The sequence below is a fragment of the Macrosteles quadrilineatus genome, unplaced genomic scaffold (assembly GCF_028750875.1).
Source record: "Macrosteles quadrilineatus isolate MER2022 unplaced genomic scaffold, UCM_ALF_1.0 Scaffold_3__2_contigs__length_128488019, whole genome shotgun sequence".
NCBI lineage: Eukaryota > Metazoa > Arthropoda > Insecta > Hemiptera > Cicadellidae > Macrosteles > Macrosteles quadrilineatus.
The window spans coordinates 117,631,354-117,650,635 of record NW_026542596.1 but is presented as its reverse complement, the minus strand read 5'-3'; the positions used below and the strand labels follow the sequence as shown (position 1 = coordinate 117,650,635).

Genomic DNA, 19,282 nt, shown 5'->3' with positions numbered 1-19,282 from the left:
TGCATCTTTACGTTGCAGTTATTCCTCAAAACCACCGATTGTGTTGTTTATGGTTTTTGCTTTGTTTCACTATCGTTTCGACAATCTTTATTTGTTATTGTTTCTAAAGCACAAAAATACAATCAGTTATTGTTTTAGTTACTAAGCACTAATAATAATATATTTATATTGATTATTGATTTATTCTTGTGTTTAATGGTGTTAAGTAACATGAGTGATTAGATTTATCCTCTCATAATATAGATCAAGACTTTTTTATAAAATAATTCTTTTGGGGAATTTAGAAAAAATGTCTATAACTGTAAACTTAGTATTCCTTAACCAAGGTCTAAAACTATTAAATAACACGCCTAAACCGTCTTATAATTGAATAATTGGATCATTTGTTTTAGGTTTGTGTTATAGGTAAGGGAAGGGCAGCAAAAGAGTAAATAATTACATATTGAGTCCTAGACATGAGCACTTTTTTAAATTATAATAATATTTTTACACATTGTTGTATTTAAAAAATGTGAAAACAACTGTGGCGTTTGTTGCAACCACTGTTTCACAGAAAGGAGTAGTGTAGTGTAAAACCTCTGAATTTAATATTGCACACAAACTAAGTACTTACTTAGTAGTAGTACTAAGTACTTAGTAAGTAACTTACTTAAGATCCCTCTTTGAAAAATCATGACCTGTGTTAACAGTTTATTTGGCAGGAAACCGTATTGTGTAATAAGAAGTGTTTAAATAACCAAAGACAGATACGTGACATACAGCATAGAACGAAGTAGGTGTTAAACAATTTTTATTTAACTACTTGTTATTGGTGACAAAATGGCACTATTTTAGATTTCCATACCCTCCCAGGTACGGAATGGCAGAAAATTAATATTTTTTCAAAATATTTGTATTTGCTTACATAAATTAGCGAGCACATACATAAATGACCATAAGAGCACTAAAAATAGTTTGAATTTAGAATGAAAGGTTATTAATTGAACAAGTTTTTAATAATATTTGACACTTTAACAAAACCAGTTTAACGTAGAAACGCGTATGTAAAAGTTTTAGCATTTTTCTTAAAAATCACAAATTCAAACTTCCATTGCAGAATAAAGACGTATACAGATGTTTAATCTTAATGGCTCTGTACTATTACTATTGGAAATTTAATCAGGATTTTGAAAATGACAACAAAGTCTAAATAAAAACAATTTTTCAGTGCACTTATAACCATTTTATGTATACAAATACATATAAAAAAATATTAATTTGCTTGCTTCTCCTACCTGTGAGGGTATAGTAATCTAAATTAGTGCCATTTTGTCACCATTACTAAGTAGTTGAACACACAAAAATTATCACTAACTTCGTTCCACCCTGTATATTTTACCACTCATACAAATACAACAAGAAACCAATGATAAAGATTAACCATATGTTTTACGTAAATAACAAAAAAATGTAATTTATTTCAAATGGTGTATTGTAGGATTGTAGCAGACTATCGTCCACGAAGTATGGTGACTTTAAAATAATATCCGTAATAATGTATGTCTAATTTACAATGCCTCCTACCATAATTACTCAAATTAAATCCCCACTCTAAAAATGATTAAAACTATTTCTAATCTACCGGTGTCTAAAAATAATTCATCAACCTTTCTAATCTAATTTTATGTGACTAGGCCCTAATCACAAATGGACTTAAATAGGTGTGTTTGAATGTTAATGCAACTGTTTGAATTTTTCTTGCATTACGAGTTTAATTAACCAGCTGAGGTTGATTTGTAACAATCCACTCCACTAGCCTCAAGAGTTATCAGTCTGCAAGGTCACGCTACAATGGAAAGGTCATAGGTCACGATAGCGTGCTTCCCAACCCTACACACAAGGTGCACATGTCAACCCCTCCAGTAATCTCACTCTTTTTCTTCTTATCTCTCGCAAGCTGTACCCACCGCTTTCCCTCTTATCTTTTCCTACTTACTAATTATTTTGATAGACCTGTACATTTGCTTATTTCCCAACCACTTCTAAAGTATCCTAATGAGCTACAGTAAAAATGAAATCGTTAAACATAATGTTAGACCAAGATTGTGTTATTTAAAAAAGATTTTCCATACCATAATTTGATGTTTTAGCTGATGATAATGAAAGTATGCAAATTAACATTAGGTACAAATATACCTGTATTTCAATGCTTTGTGATCAAATGCTAAGGATTTTGTTGAAGGAAACTTATAAAAGTATAATAAATATATAACTCGAATGTAGTAGGGTAAATTCAACATAAATAACTTCTATTTCAATTATTTAGAGCTGAGAGGTTTATTGAAGATCGAGAAATTGTATTTGGTAAGTTTTTGTGACAAAGTTTAGAGTAACAACATACAATAAACTGGACTGGAAATTAGACTTGAAACTTTGCTTGTCCCAAGTTTGAAACTCCTAAAGAGGTAGTCAGTTCCTCTTTTTTGTGTCAGATTTTTTCAATTCTTTTAACTGTAGTCTACTTCTAGGAGGAAAATGGACTTCACTGTCATTCATAAATAAACAGTTAGTTGTTACAATTACAAAACAAATTATTTTTGTGTGTTATAATTTTATTTGCTGTACAACTTAAACATGGTTAAAATATATTAATGTACCATGAAAACTGGTTATAATACACACATTTGGTTATCATTTTAACTAATTTTACATCCAACTGAGATACAAAATGTAGCCAAGCAAGCCTATTTATTATTTGAAAAAAAACCTTCAAAAATATTAGTGTAAAAATGTGTAACATGGACAAATTATCTGTTCACAACTGCTTGTGCTGCATTTTCCAATAATTTTACATAAGTTATATGATGGTATTTTCTGTTATACCATTATAAAATTTATTGAATTGGTTAGCTACCGTATAGTTGGTTTTATACAATGTAAAATATACAGGTACTTTTTAAATACCTGTATCTAGGTAATTCTACAATATTTGCTGCGTTAACAGTGCCTGACTCAACGAAACGTACACAATTTCATTAAGTATGACCTATAGATCATAAGTAACGAGAATTTTGTATAAATCCGTAACTAATGTTTCTCATTACAGGTTCACACCACCTCACCAATCGACAGCAACACCAAATTACTTGTGCAAATTAAGTGAAGTTTGAGTGAGCCACGGAAAGAAAGCCTTAAATCATGCGGCGAAGATAAAAACATGACTGAAGAGGCTGCCACGCATGCCTACATTCTGGTGAACACGGATCTGGTGAACATAACCTTGTATTGGGTGAACGAGTCGAGCAGTGCAGCGCCTACGGTAGCCAGGAGGGCAGCGACGGGCAGTACGGGCATCAGCGATGCTATAGTGCCCATGTACGTCGTGATCTTCCTGCTAGCAGTCGTGGGGAACGCCCTAGTCGTGGTCACCTTGGTACGGAACAAACGGATGAGAACCGTCACCAACGTCTACCTGCTCAATCTAGTGAGTACTGGTGTGTTTGAAAATGTGGTACAATTCAGGCTCATTTTGGTATCTTTGGGAAGTCTACGAAATTTGTTTTGGGGTCTTTTTCTGAAGAGGGGCCGCCACTTTTTAAACTGTGGTTTAGGTTAGGTTAGTTTATAGCACCCACAAGTGTTTTTTTTATATATGAAATAGGAATGATAAAAAAAACTCAAAAAATCCAGCCTAAACTATGAGGTTTCCACAGTTTAAATAGCGGTGGCCCTCTTCTGAAAAATACCATTGTTTTGTAGTTATCTACACTGGTGTCGAAAAAGATCAAAAACTATTTTGAAATCAGTTTTTGATTGATATTTACTCAAATTTATTTTTTGGACTAGGTTGTGTGAGATGTTCAGAGTGACTTTTGAAGTAGGTCTACCACTAGTCGTCTACTCAAACTGGAATCGTCACCGGATGAATTCAAATACTTTTCTTGCTTAGCCGGAATGTCCTAATCCTACAAATATTGTATTTTGTTTTTACTCATTTACATTGTATCAATGTTTTAAATTAATTTCAATGTATAATAAAACACAAATTAAATTATGTCGAGATAAGTGAGGTCTCACTAGCTCTATGAAAAATTACAATATTATGACTTTGAATTGTCATTAGTTTTTAATAGTTGACTTTAAAATAGATTTTATGATGTTGCAGGCGGTATCCGACCTACTTTTAGGAGTGTTCTGTATGCCTTTCACACTGGTGGGCCAGGTTCTGAGAAACTTCATATTCGGAAGCACAATGTGCAAACTGATTCCATATTTCCAAGGTTAGTTGACTTTCTCATTAATATTGTTATGCTCAACCTCATGTTAAAAACTTTAGATGCCACGAATAATTCATTTTATACTTTATACATATTGATATAGGCTAAGTCAGTGAATTATCTTTTTTTGGTTCTAATTATTTAAATAAGTAGTTAAATTTAAGTAAAGGTCGGAGATATAAAAGGTAATAAAAGGAGACATCCCGTTGAATTATTGATGCCATCAAGTCGCTACTCCTTAAGAATATTCAATAAATATTCCTAAAAATATCGTTGGAAGAAAATTTTGAAATATCGTTGAAAAACACCAGCGTTGATTAAAATCCCTCCTGAATAAAGACGTTTTATTTTAGCTAAACAACATATGTAATTTTATACTTATCCAAGGACCTTGAAAACTGAAGCCCTGCGCTCCATGGACCAACGCTCACTCAACTTGTTTAGTTAACTCATAATACAAAAGATTTGTCTATGGCTTAGTAGTTAAACCATCTTGTATGATTTTAGCAGTGTCGGTGTCAGTAGGAGTGTGGACACTTGTGGCCATCTCCCTGGAGAGGTACTTCGCCATTTGTCGCCCACTCAAGTCTCGACGATGGCAGACCCAGTTCCACGCGTACAAGATGATCGCGGTAGTTTGGATGTCGAGCCTGGCGTGGAACATGCCGATCCTGCTAGTTTCGAGGCTTCAAGCGATGCGAGGTAGGTTTTACCGTTAAAGATACATTTCCAACCAATCATTTCCCCAAAGTGTTTATAGATGTGTGTAGCTTTGAGAAAAAAATGACTGAACTTTACCCTCAAGTGCAGTGTCGGTGTTACCCTTTGTATGATGAAGTAATTACATAAGTTAAAAGCTGATTATCCAAGTTCGGCTTAAGCTTACGTAAAGCCTTCATTGTCGTAATGCAATAACTTGTAGAATGTCAAAGATTAGTTTGGATACTGTAATTAATTATATTTTAAACTTTTGCTGTAGGTTTATTTGATATTATAGAAAATGTGTAGGTGATGTATTTTGGAATTGTAAAACGTAACTTTTACTGTACCTATGTGATCAACTTGCATATTATGTGTATAAATATAGAAAAAAGATAGTTTTTTGTCATTCACAGTTGGCATAGGCTTATTTAAGTTAGTCATTATACATTACATTTGTAATATATGTTGAAACAGAATAGATTACTACGATTTTAGATGGTGCCCCAATTAGAAATGATCTTGATAAACGATATTCCCTATTGTTTAAGCAATTTGTGGTCCAATCATTAGTGATTGAAATATCTGCACTCTACTTTGGAGCATGTAAAACCTTCTACCTTCAGGAAATATTGTATATATCCATCCAATTCATTTTACCTTATTATTAATTCTCCATCTCGATGGCGTAGTCACAAAAACACTTGACTATACATATATTATGGATTTGAATAAACATATAATTAAAACTGAGGCTGTACTTCAGCCTAGACCTACTAGTGGGCCATATAAAATGAAATGAAAAATTTTTTTTTTAGGCAAAGTTAGGGCCAAACCAGGGGCTAAACGGCCCTTTCTTACACTTAACCTGACGTTCATAAATAAATAGAACTAATAATGTAATACAATGGGATTACTTAATCTAACTAGTCATAAACATACTAACAAATTAAGTACATTTTTCATAAAAAAGACGAAAAAACCTGCAAATTTAACAAAAAAAAAAAAAAAAAACAAAAAAAAACACATTTACACACTCTTGCATAAATGCATCAGCAAATGCGCAAAGAAACAGTAGCCCTAGGACACACGCCCTAGGATATAAGTACTTGTTCAGGGAGAAGGAGGCTTTGAATTCAATATACGCTTTGAGTATCTAAGGGAGTTCCCTTCCCGAGATGTAAGATAACGTTTGACAACTTATTGTATACTGTTATGGCTCCTTTACTGAAGGCCCTTTAAATCCTTCGTCAGCCTAAAGAGACATCTACTCGGACACAACGCTTAGTATAGATGTATTGATGCACTGGAAAATAAACTCCTCGATACCACGCGAACAATTACAAACACTAGGGTGGCCAAACAATTATCTCTTGAAATAATATTAATGATATACCTCCAGTATGTACTCACCATAAGTCTTGTCTGTTTGTTAGCCGGGAGACACAAGTGTCGCGAAGACTGGCCGTCCCCCGCTAGTGAGAGGGTATTCAACATCTTCCTGGACATGATCCTTCTGCTCATCCCCCTGGTCATCATGACCCTCGCCTACTCCCTCATAGTGTCCAAACTGTGGAAGGGGCTGCAGAGAGAGATTAAACACAACTCTTCCTGTCGTCGACGACGTGAGTATGATTATACACGATCTAAAAATAATGTTTACGATCATTTAAGATTATTCCACTTTCAAAGCTAAGTACTGCTTGCATTGAAGGGAGTATTAGTATAACAAAAATTCTCTTGTTGAAAATTGTGATTGTATTATACGTAAACTGTTGTCACAGGCTTATTTGAAGTGCTAAGTACATTTAAGTTATAACGAGGATGGTCACAAGAAAAGTGGAAAAAAGTAAAAGGTGTAAGCGTGTCAAGGTTTTAAGGGCGGCTAGTGGTAGTTATGAAAATGGCGTTTAAATTACATGGTACGGTTTATACGTATCACACTGCACAGTAAACGTCAAATGGAATAGTTTATAGGATGTATTTTTAACTGAATATAAACGAAGGGTGGATTTAGAACCTTATGTGATATTCTATGTAGCTTTGGTAGTACTACCAAACAAATTTGGATTCTTCAGCCAGGAAAATTTACTTAAAATTCAACAATGAAGAACACCTGGGCTTAGAGTTAAACCCAAGAGCTAAGCCACTGAGCTTTTGAAGCCAAATATCATCCTTAGGGTTGTCAAGAGAGCACTAAAACCACATTTTTAGGATCTGTGATCTGTTTTATCCTTTTAAACTTATAGAGTTGTTGTGTTTACAGTGGAGAGAACCAGCAGTTCTGCCACCATGAATGACGCTGTAGTAATCAACAACAACACGACAGGTCTGCGACAACACAGGTTGTTGCCGCCGCCTTTGCCAAGATCTGCAGCGCAGTTCCAAGTCACGTCTACAGATGCGTACGCCGCCACGCTCAACCTATGGCTCTTCAAGGTACGGATCAGTACATGAAAGTTCTTTTATACTTTAGGCACTGGTCCGGGATTATTTTCGGTACTTTGGTATTATCCCGACCACACCTAAATTGGGTTAGGTTCCCACACCTAGGTTTGGTTAGGATAAGATAACCGGAAGGTAACCTAGCCTAACCCTAATGGTAACCCATTTAGGTGTGGTCGGTACAATACCAAAGTACCTTATTTTCCAGACATTACCTCAGGCAAGGTATCACTTACATATCATGGCAGGTTCTCAACATCACCCATAGGTCATTAGCAGGGTGTAAGCCAGGGGCCTTGGGGACCGAAGTCCTGTGCTCTACCACTAGACCAGCTCACTCCCCTTATCCAACCATTAACATTTTAGAACAACACTTAAAAGCTAGATTTTTTGTCCTCAAGGCTTGTGCTGTCAGTGCATTAATGATGGTAGACAAAACAAGTCCTTGACAGAGACATTGATCTAGCTAAAATTCTAATTATTTAAGTTTCACGAATTTACTTTTAATTTTTTTTTGTGGCATGGTATGTGTTATTAAGTTAGTTCTTCTTTTAACTTCACATTCTGAGCAAACTGTTTTTTTTTTTTTTATTAACTTTGTAAGTTCATCAATGTCCCATCGGGAATATGACAAATACCAACACTCTTCTCTCTGAAACCATAGGGAATTACCAATACTGCATTACAAGAGTCATCAATCATCCTATTTTGAAGCTATATAAAAATGTTGAAAGGTGTTTAAAATTGAGAAATCCATACAATGAGCCTGTTTAAACGCCAGTCGATGATTTAATCTCACTTTCCATATATCGTACTTGAAAGAACAAAAAATCTTATAAGCAGGAAATGGTGGTCATAGTAATGCTAAAAATATTCTAAGGTTTGATCAGTGATTTAATTTTTTATCCAACATAATAATATATGTCAATGCCTGTTCAAGGAACTCAAAGTATTCATTTTTGTTCGATTACATTTTCTGTGAGGTTTTAAGAGGATCATCAATATGTTATAGTGATGGAGCAAACAAAGTTAATACAAAATTTTTTTGAATAAAATTAAATTTTGAATATCTTATACACTTCTCCAGTTGAGAGTACCGAAGGCGCTGCAGAGATCCCCGCGGTCGCCGGTAGCTGTTCCTCTAGTCACCAGCACAGTGACGACCCCCGTGGTCGAACCTACCCCTACCAGCACTGGGGATGACGACGAGACCACTTACACATTCAGTAGACACGCCATCCGGTCCAACTACATGGACAAGAGCATCGAGGCTAAGAAAAAGGTGAATTGTTAGCAGGTTGAATGATTGCTTGCTATTTCAGACGTGGAGAAATAATTAGACTTTTTATCATATGAATTTTTAATGTTGAAACATAAACCTCTTTTGCAGACTAATACTCGTTAATTGTAGATTTTGGAAAAACGCCCCAACATGTATTGGTAGTAAAGTGGGGTTTGTTTGCTGTGGTTTAACTTTTTTGTATGTAATTTTGCTGGAATGTTGTTCTTAGAGGGATTTTTTTTTGCATATTGTTGTGGTTTTTTTTAACTGAACTCTTTTAGTCACGGTTATATGATGTAATTTTTAACTAAACCTATTTTTACGGGTAATCCTGCTAATGTTTTTTGACTCTAAATTGTTGTTGACTCCAAACTGTGCTGTTTTTTTGTTTGTATTTTTTATTACTTTCCACATTATTCCAGACTTTTTGTCTCTAGGCACGAGCCTGGGCTTGTTTTTCACATTACTTCAGGCTAGATCTTGTGTTTGCGGCATTTCCAATTAGATAAAATCCATAGGTGATTTGGTGGGATTTGAACCCGCGTTCTAACCAATAGACCAGCTCGTTCCCCCACGGTCCAAAAGGGGATCAGTCTAGAGGGGCCTATTTAAAGGTATGTCTAAAGGCCGTGGCATTATCACTTATACAAAGTCCAATGGTAATTGGTGGGATTTGAACCCGGTGTCTTGGAGACCAAAGTCCCGCGCTCTACCAATAGCTCGATCCCCAACCTTATGTTTACAGGTTATTCAAATGTTCCTAACTCGACATTTAACTCTGCAGGTGATTCGTATGCTGTTCGTGGTGGTGGCAGAGTTTTTCGTCTGCTGGGCGCCCCTACATGTTCTCAACACATGGTACCTGTTTTACCCAGAGACTGTGTACAAGTACGTCGGCAGCACAGGCGTTTCGCTAGTACAGCTGTTGGCTTACATCAGCTCCTGTTGCAACCCCATCACTTACTGCTTCATGAACCGGAAGTTCCGACAAGCCTTCCTTGCCATTTTCAACTGGTACAAATGGAGAGGGTAAGTTGTACAAATGAAATGAACTGTGAAAAATGTGTTTCTTAAACTCAAACACATTGTGTGTTGCATGACAAGTTTTAAAACAACAAATTAAAACAAATTAATTCTGAATGTATTAAAATTAATATTTTGAAATTTAACTAACATTTTATCCTTACAAAAGTTTACATTTTTTTTCTTTCTGGTTAAAGATCCTATGTTAAAAAGATTTTTGGAGGCCTGCCAAACTAGACAAAAAACTTGGCGTTTGTAACCATATAATGTTGACATTTGCAGTAAAATATGATGAAACATTGTTTTCTACTGCCCATGAAATGTTATAAGCCTTTCTAATGGTAAAATGAATCGCGTCGTGATATTAGGAAATTTATAGTTATTTCCATTTCCACCAAATATGCTGGATAATTACATGAATTTATTATGTTACGTCATATAACAATTTCTGCACAATTATAGTTAATGATCGACCTGGTTTAAGATTCTTGTAACTTGAAAAGTACTGAAATTGCATAGAAATTCAATTAATAAATACCGCAGAGTTTAATTACTTGACAAGTGCATTATATAGTTTCGTGTAATTAGATTTCACTGATGCAAGATATAATTGTTATTGATGTTTGTATCGTTATAATATGTTGCGATGAATTAGTTAGTTGTACTTTGATGTAAATTACATGTTTGGCGGATGATTTTCATAATGCATAAAATCAAATTCATTTATTACATTTTTAATACTTAATATTTTATAGATTTATAGGGTTTTAAACTTCGTTGTGTAGGTAGAAATGTTTTATTTTAGTTTTATTGCAAATTATTTTTTTTTATATCTCAATAATTATATAATATATTCCACTGTTAAAGTTTCTAAGATAGAAACAAAGCCATGAAAGTGAAGGAAACAGGTGTTTTGTCTTACCTTGATTTATTGGTAGCAGCAACACGATTCTTTCTTGGTCAGAATGTGGTCAATAATGTATCGCAGATGGAGTACTTGCGCACTGAAACCATTATACGTGTTGGCTGAGCACTTATTCTTGTGGTAGTATAAATTGTAGGTTTAAAAACCTTCAATTCTTGTTGATATTTAAAGGCTTTGTAAACAACATTATACAGTAGTTGGTCACAGTAAAAATAAACATGTGTAGCAAACCTTTGTGAAACAAACCAGATTGCATGCCTACACTTATTTCTTGATTTTCTATGCCAGGGGAATGATGTAGAAGATACATTGAAGGTAACGCTTTTTATGATAGCGGTCCAAACTCATGTTCCGAACGCTTCAAAACGATTAAACCACAACGTATACTTGCCTAAGTGCAATAGCATATTTCACTACAAGTCGACTCGCATCTAAAACACTAACTAACCCCGAAATAGGACTTTCTTGAAGAGTATTGAACGATACTTTTGATCAAGATGAAAAAACGACTTCACCAAACTTAAAAAGATTATCTGATATTTCGTAATCTATTCATTTTTCTAATCTAAACACAATACGACAATTAATATTAGTGTAAAATTCAGCTGATTGGACATCAAAAAACTGCCAAAACAATTAAATAAACAATAATGGTTTCTTTACATGTGACTTTGCTGATGTCAGGCAAAGTATTGTTTGTGTAGCTAAAGTAATGTTTATTTCAGAAAAAGTCAGCTAATCACAATTGGTTTTTGGTGTATGGAAATTGACTATTTTCGAAGATATAAGCTGTATGAAAATGGGCTGTTTTCGAATACAGAGTGATGAAAAGTATATTTTCTTTGCATATATCGCTAGTAATACTAGGTGTGCGTGCACTCTTGCTCGGCCAAAAGAGTAATTTCAGTTATAAAAAGTTAACTGAAATTTTCTGTCCATCTTTGTATTTTTATTTAGGTTATGCTGTATTTTTCTACATTTTACATCACTTATATAAAATTTACAGTTTCATTTACAAGTAATGTCCTGCATAACTTATTTATGTTAATCAAACATACTTATTAATAGAATTAAATTAACATTTAATATTATTTACAGTACCATTCGATAATTAGTGTACAGACGGCATACCCTGATACCCTGATAACCTAGTAAGCTAATACGTTTATCATAATGGATAAAAGGTTATTAATTGGAATTAATTGGACATGTAATTAATGATATTTCATCTGCAATGAAAACAATAAACATTGAACAATTGTTATTTTGAATGTTAGTGTGGTAATTCATTTTCTAGCTTTCTCTTTCAAACCAGCCAATCCATTTGTTACCTTTTCTTTTCGTTCTTTTCACACTCCAAGCAATATTTGTGTCTTTATTTATTTCTATACAATACTAATTTACAATTCATACTATTTAGCTATACAAGCCATTAATGGTCTCAAACAATATGACAACCATTATTAAACGACCGAAATCATGTTGTATTTCTGGCTTAAGATTTGTTCTCATTATTCCTCTTACCTAACCAATCTGTTCGAACTACCACCAATTGTGTGTCAAAACAATATTTCCCCTCATACATCTAAGATATTTTGTTAATTTATAACGGTTCTAATTTTAAGCTAAACTCAATTACTATGTATGCAAATACGTATTTTACTCGCTAGAATGATGCTTTTTCCCAACAGATGTTGTGGGGTCAAGGCCCCAGTAGACGCTAACGGGTGTCCCCTGGACAGGCTCGGCGAGGGATGTGGAACTGTTGGACCAAACAACTCAGAACTGTCCGGTAACGACTCTACCATCTACATGGGGCGGGGGTGCAGATCTGGTATGTGCCTTTAATCATAGGCATGTTTACAGAGTAAAAAGGTCACTTGGGAGGTGTAGCTGATGATATATCGTTCTTAACGAGACTGTGACAGATTGTAGAATGATTCGTCAACGAAGTAATAATGTAGAAATGGATTACTATTTTGTTTTCTTAATACAAATCAAAATCAGAAATAACTTATTCATGATTTATAACAAAGTTGAATACAGAATGGCGTCAATAACTTAGAGAATAATATTATTTTTTTAATACACCTTCATTTTCTTTTTGAAGATCTTGGCATTATTTTTGGCCACAATGTATTTTGGCAGAGAGTAAAAGAGTAAAACCTTGCACTTGCAACTGTGTTTTTTTTTACTATAGCTCTAGATTATGTCTCAGGATGGCTGGATTGTTACGATGTCAAGTATTGTACTCCCAATATTGGAATTGTATTCTTATTAGTTTCAGTCTTTAGAGTAATTATAGTTTTAAAAATAATCCATACGATGTAAAGATATTTAACTATGTATTCTGTATATTCAGCATTATATTCTGTAATGCAGACACAAGGATCTTTTGGATAGTGCAACATATGAATCACTATACTGATACAGTGCTAATAATTAATTGTTAGTTTCGATCCGACACAATTAAAAAAGATAGTGAATTCAAATATTTTTTCTGTAAGTCTTATAGTTGTCTTTTGGATGCCGTAGTAGACATCCCATCTATATGGCCTCAAGCCATTTCCATGTTCAAATAAAACGTTACTAGCAGATACCATACAATAAGTTCTCCATTCAGGTTTCCATTGGTTGAAAAGTTGGGTATTCGACACAAAATCAATATTTGACAGCAGTGCACTCTGTCGGTTAGTTGTTTCAACTACTTTAATTTAATTTTTAACCTTGCTACAGCGTTTACATAGCAATCATGTGGCTACTTTTGTTGATATAAAGGTTATTCAGTTTGGATGTACTCCCAAAAAGGTTGGAACTTTATTGAATTTGGGTGACATTTCCACAGCCTAGCCCTTACGACCAATGATAAATGTTACTTCGATGTCAATTAATCATTTAGGTTATTTGTGTGACGATTTGGGATTTATTAAGGTTGTAGATTCTAAATACTATTCCAGAACACAGAAAATGTTTACCATAGACACTGCTATCGGTGATTAGGCAAAATATTGTGATAAAACTCCATCAGCTCCATTATCTTGCAATTTAATTAATTTTTTGTTGAGTGTCGTAGGGTATTCAACACCACCATTGTTACGTTCGATTTTTTTGGGGGCAGCATTGAATGTGCGGCTTGATATTTCTGATGAAAAGATGTGTCAACTTTCCTTTTGACTGGGACGGGTGTCGTCGTCATGTAATCCAGCTACTAGGAGGTCACGAATTGTGGATATTTATAGGCATGCACTGTGGATGCGATACTCCCTGGTGTGGATTAACGTCCGCACGAGTGAGTACTACGACTATCCACAGTACTATACTGATAATTAGACCAATTCGTATATACCAAGGCAAAAATACGGTTCGGATTCCACTATAAATTGTCGGTCCCTTAGTTGCCATTAGTCGTATGTTCTATTAATTACCAGCTGTGTCTAAGGAATGTCGGCCTTAGTCACTACTACAAGATTGCACCACTCATCCTACACTCATCTCCATCTTGGCTTAAGATACCCACTTTGTCACCATTTCAATGAAAAGTATAAAAGTATAAAGTATGACCGAACCGGATGTAAAAGGGGGAATTTGCCGTCTCATCTTTAAGCTATCTTTCCCTCCCCGCTGTTGTCTCTGGGGTTTTTATACGTCCAAATTATGTTTCGTGACAATTATTTATTATTTACAAATACCTATTAAATAATTTCAAATTAACATTTGTCATCCTTAATTAATTCATTGAGTTTCCCAGTGCGTGGTTTTCACATTTGAATTGATTACATTTCCCCAAGAGTCCTACCAGTAATACATGTTCCAAAGTGTACATCGTGAGTTTTGTGTTCCAGAAGTAGTTGTGCTAGAGACGGAGGAGCGTGTTTAGCAGCGGCTGCTACGATCCTGTCGACGACGATTCCTTCTTGTACCGGGTCACCTGGAAAGACCGCCGCCCAGTGGACCAGTTCAGGGTGTTCTCATAAGTCCAGTGACAACCGTTGCAGTTGCGGAACCAAGTTCCGGAGTGACAGTTACCCAGGTGGAACATGTTTCGCGTGTAAATAACAGTGAAATTAACTTGGGAGACTCGTCTCCGAAATCAGGACATTCTGTGAAGTTTATTTGCAAACGATTGCCAAGAATAGTTATCAACGAATGTGAGGACGCTGATGAGCGTTTTGCGAAGCACAAACAGAAAAAGGCTGAAACTCTGTGTTAATAAGTGATTTTGTACTCAGATCTCTTTTCAACATTCGCATTAACACGAACCTCTGTGGTGTTAAGCTTCCAACGTTTTCTCTGAATGTATCTTTGCTTCTCATGTAAATACCAAACTAATAAGTTTTAAAATAGAATCGTATTTTGGAAGTATGTTGTATCTTTATACATTTTTGATTTTTGATAATTAGTAAGGTATGACTGTAATTTATATCACTAAAATAAGTTTTTATGCAAACCATTACTATTCATATGTATGAATTTCAAATCATCTGATTTAAAATTCGTCAAAAGCGTTCTTTTATGATTAATACTGTACGTGTGTATCGAAACCAAAGAGCTTATAAAATACCACTTAAAATGTGCCAACTGATTGAATTCCAATATTTTTTTGAGTTTCAAACACAAACACGGTGGTTACAGGAATCCGTCAAACGAACCAACCTGTTCAAAGTTCAGATGTTTTGTTAATATATGTTCTTTGACTCTCGAAAAAGAAAACTTCTCTGCATAAATTGTTAGTTTATTCCCTACAAGATATCAACAGACGAGACGTTCTTTGATAGGAAGTTCAATACTTGTCAGTAAACAGGTGTTAAATAATAAGTAGTACAGTTCTTATACAAATTACTGGTTGCACTACTTTCTGCTGAATAGAACGACAAAATCGGAGCAAAGTGGTTCTGGTCTTATTATTTTATAGTAGACTCTCTCTTATCCGGAAAACTTTTGACTGGACATCGGTTTAAGGTCAATTCATAAATATCAGTCTAGTCACAGTTCCGTTACAGTCGAGTCTCAGTTACATCCGCAATTCCTCACTCAACTTTCCGTCAGTTGGTTTCAGTCAGTCTTCCGTCTCGAATATTTAGAGTGATGTTACAGTAAATTTTTTTAAAATTAAAACCCTATATTCTATCAAATTTTCATCGTGCATCTTGTTGATTCTTACAAACAGTATATACTCAAAATATAAAACAATAATTTTAATAACAAAAGCAATATTTTCTAGTCTCAAATACGTCCGTCAGGCTTCCGAGCGATCGAAAAATTTCGTTGGAAAGAAATCTAATCTTGCCTGACGGACGCCGGCAGAGCGACTGACGGATCTACTCCGGATGAGTGTAGATAACGCAATACAACATCCATTAAAGAATATTTTTTTACTGTGACGAGAGAGTGTACTGTATTCATAGCTAAGTTGCATTTAAGTATACATTTCATTGTGTATGTACACATAAGGCTGCTTTTTAATCGATCACTTTAATTTGAAAACAATTTGAAATTTGCCAAAAGAAAATTACCCTCCCCTGGTTATTAACTAAATCCTAATCTTAATACAGCAACTAGAAAATGACAACGTTTTTAAGAATCATAAAAGTTAATATGTATAGTTTAAGCTTTTACAGAAATTGTTATTTTAATATTTTAAAAACACTCATATAGTCTATTTACTAATTATTGATCAACTGTTGACTGCAATGTTCAGTGGATGATTTAACTTTTTAACTCATTTACGCAAAAAATACATGTAATATAAATATATTTTTACAAAATGAACTATATTTAATCCAACGATAACAACGAATTCTGTATTTTTAAGACTGAATGATTTTGTCTACACTTTGTCATTGACGTTATTTGAAGTCAACTTTCATACTTTACATTTAAAACACCAACTGTATCTCGTTGATTTCAGCATTAATTATAAATGCAATAATTGTTCACGACTATTCAAATTTAATGATAGCCAGTTGGATTGGTTTACGATATTCTTTATTATTCAGTTAATATTCACCACATGTAAGATTATTTAACTCTAATACTACAAGAATTACACGATTTTTTGTAATGTTTCTATAATGTTTATATTTGTTCAAGATGTGTATGTGTAATATATACAGTTTACTATTTTTGTATTATCGCTAAGAAAATTACTTGAAGACTTTTGTGTGTTGTAAGTGTACACTGAAATGTTCACAGTTGAATTAAATTTAAGATGTCTATCATGTTCTTTCAGTTGCCTTTTTGAATACTGTTTAGGTATTTAAGGTTAGCAAAGCACGAACCCTAAATGCACAAGTATTATCTTACTGTGTTAGTCATAAATGAGAAGTTTTTAAAACCAAAATCAACATTTAATTTTGAAAATTATTATAAACTAGCTGAGTACCCGTCCTTCGTACGGGGTTGGTAATACAATGCTTATTGTAGTTAAATACTCGTGCTTTGCATTTGCAATGAGAGAGGACACGTTTTGAGAAAATTTTGTTTACTATAATCTACGGTATACTATAGTTTATAGAATATCTACCATAGCCATCATGTTCTACCACTTCACCAAACAATAGAAAGAAGTAAAGTTCTCACACTCAGGTTTTTGTTGCGGCTTGGTTCAAATTAGCTGTTGTCATAAAGGTATAAAGAACTTATGGTGCTGCACCCTGTTGGTAAACCGTATAATCTTTTAATGCTATTGAATATCATAGAAACAAATTGTGTAGTTGAAACAGCTGGCAAAATTATTTAATTCCTTTTAAATATGAATACTCATAAGGTTAACATGGGAAACTCTAGAGCCGCTGGGGCGGAGCCCGAAAGGATTTTTGAGGTAAGAATATGTCTATATGTTAATCGGGAATGTTAGCTATCATCATACCAAATTTCAACACAATCCGACCAGTAGTTAATGCGTGATTGAACTTCAAACAAACAAACAAACACACAAACTTTCACATTTATAATATTTGTATGATTAAAGAAGGATAAGACCTGGTCTCTTTTATTACTAGGCAACATTCAATTGTATTGAACTTTAATGCAACACAAATTCTCTCTGATACATTTTTTGTTCTTTCTTCTTTGCTAGCAGAAACCTCATTATAGTCAGTAAAATTATCAGATAAACAAAAAAAAAAATGTTATCAAAACTAAAATTGTAGCATAATAAGATAATTAATTTAGTACTGAAATCAATTCAATCCCAAATTTATCAATAGTCCTTACAAACTTCTACGAGTGTCGTTAACACTATTCACGCGAGTTGCGTACACTACTTTACCTATGACAGTGTTTTTATTACTAAAAGCACTACTCATAACTTCTTAGAGAGGTTATGTTATCGTTAATAACTTCTAATCATAGATGAAGATATTACTTCATCTATGCTCTCATTGCCACTGACAGTGATGCAACGAAACATTGTACCAAACACTAATTGCACCACTCAACAATTAAATTGGTCTGAACAGCTGATTAGTTAAAGGTCGAATCATTACATTTTACTTCTTCTCTCTCAATCCTTCAACCTCATTGGTCCGTTACCCATAAACCATGCTGTTATGAAAGTAAACAATGTTGTTATGAGAAACTTTTCAATTCTAAGAACTGAACTGAAATGGCTACTTTAAAAAACAGTCGTAGGTAAAGGACATTTTCAACACATTCGTGGTTTAAGGACATCAGCCCAGGACGTCAGAGTATAAACATTCTACCTAGAGTTTATAGTGAACATTAGCTGTATAGCACGCTCCGAGGACTGTGTCTTCCTGAAACCTTCAAGTGGGCACGATATTCTAACATAAACACAGTTAAATGATTTCATAGCTACAGAAAGCAATTTTATTGAATGCAACGTTAATCAACTCAGAAAAATTAATTCCTTTGCACTGCCACTGTGTGTGTGCGTTTGCAATACCACAATGTTTGACACTTCAGTTTTTTAATTGTTTAAAAAGAAAGTTTTTTTTTGTAAATCTTTTAGAATATATCATAATGCAATTTCAACTTAATTTATAATTAATAAGGTTGTTGATGTAAATCAATCTAATAAAAAAAAAAAAAAAAAAAAAAAAAAAAAAAAAAAAAAAAAAAAAAAAAAACTACATTTATTGTGATTTTCTGTGGAACTGTTGTACTCCAAAACAGTAAACCTTGCCAAACACAAAAAAATTAGTACCATAAAATTGATTATAAACGTAGAAGAAACATATTTTTAGACTTTTTTGGCTTTATAATTTCACAAATAAACAATTTATTTTCCCTACAGTTACCTGACAAAGCCTTGCAGTGATTATAGGACGTAAAGTAGCTAATTGCTGCACTTATTTACTTTTTACGCACTCATTTTTTGACCGCACTCCATTATTTCAACCAAACGACACAAAACAGTGTGATTTTATTAGGCACGTAATACGGCTACGTTTAGAAATAATTTGGCAACCTTAAGGATACTATGATTGCAATCAGCTAGTGCAGCATTTTCAATTTTCATACTACGACTTAACCTGTTGATTCGTGTTAACTTCTATTTTCATAAACGCTTGGATTCGACCTAACCTAAAACGTGTAGTTTTGTGTTTGAAATACTAGTTATTTATATGATTTATAGTAAATAAAGGAAAAATAAAATGTGTAACGCAAGCACAAAGTGCCACTTCGCGC

General features: G+C 33.9%; 1 protein-coding gene across 1 annotated transcript in view; it reads left to right on the top strand.

Annotated features, from left to right (window-relative positions):
- LOC128989491 (cholecystokinin receptor type A-like) overlaps positions 1-14,944 on the top strand; it is a 29,960-nt gene extending 15,016 nt beyond the window's left edge. The window contains exons 2-10 of the mRNA XM_054411385.1: positions 3,086-3,463; positions 4,145-4,259; positions 4,764-4,958; positions 6,392-6,580; positions 7,222-7,394; positions 8,488-8,682; positions 9,467-9,711; positions 12,322-12,464; positions 14,473-14,944. Of these exons, the coding sequence (XP_054267360.1) occupies positions 3,197-3,463; positions 4,145-4,259; positions 4,764-4,958; positions 6,392-6,580; positions 7,222-7,394; positions 8,488-8,682; positions 9,467-9,711; positions 12,322-12,464; positions 14,473-14,507 (1,557 nt within the window). The 5' untranslated portion in view covers positions 3,086-3,196 and the 3' untranslated portion in view covers positions 14,508-14,944. The remainder of the gene's footprint in view (positions 1-3,085; positions 3,464-4,144; positions 4,260-4,763; positions 4,959-6,391; positions 6,581-7,221; positions 7,395-8,487; positions 8,683-9,466; positions 9,712-12,321; positions 12,465-14,472) is intronic.
- The last annotated feature ends 4,338 nt before the right edge of the window (positions 14,945-19,282 follow it).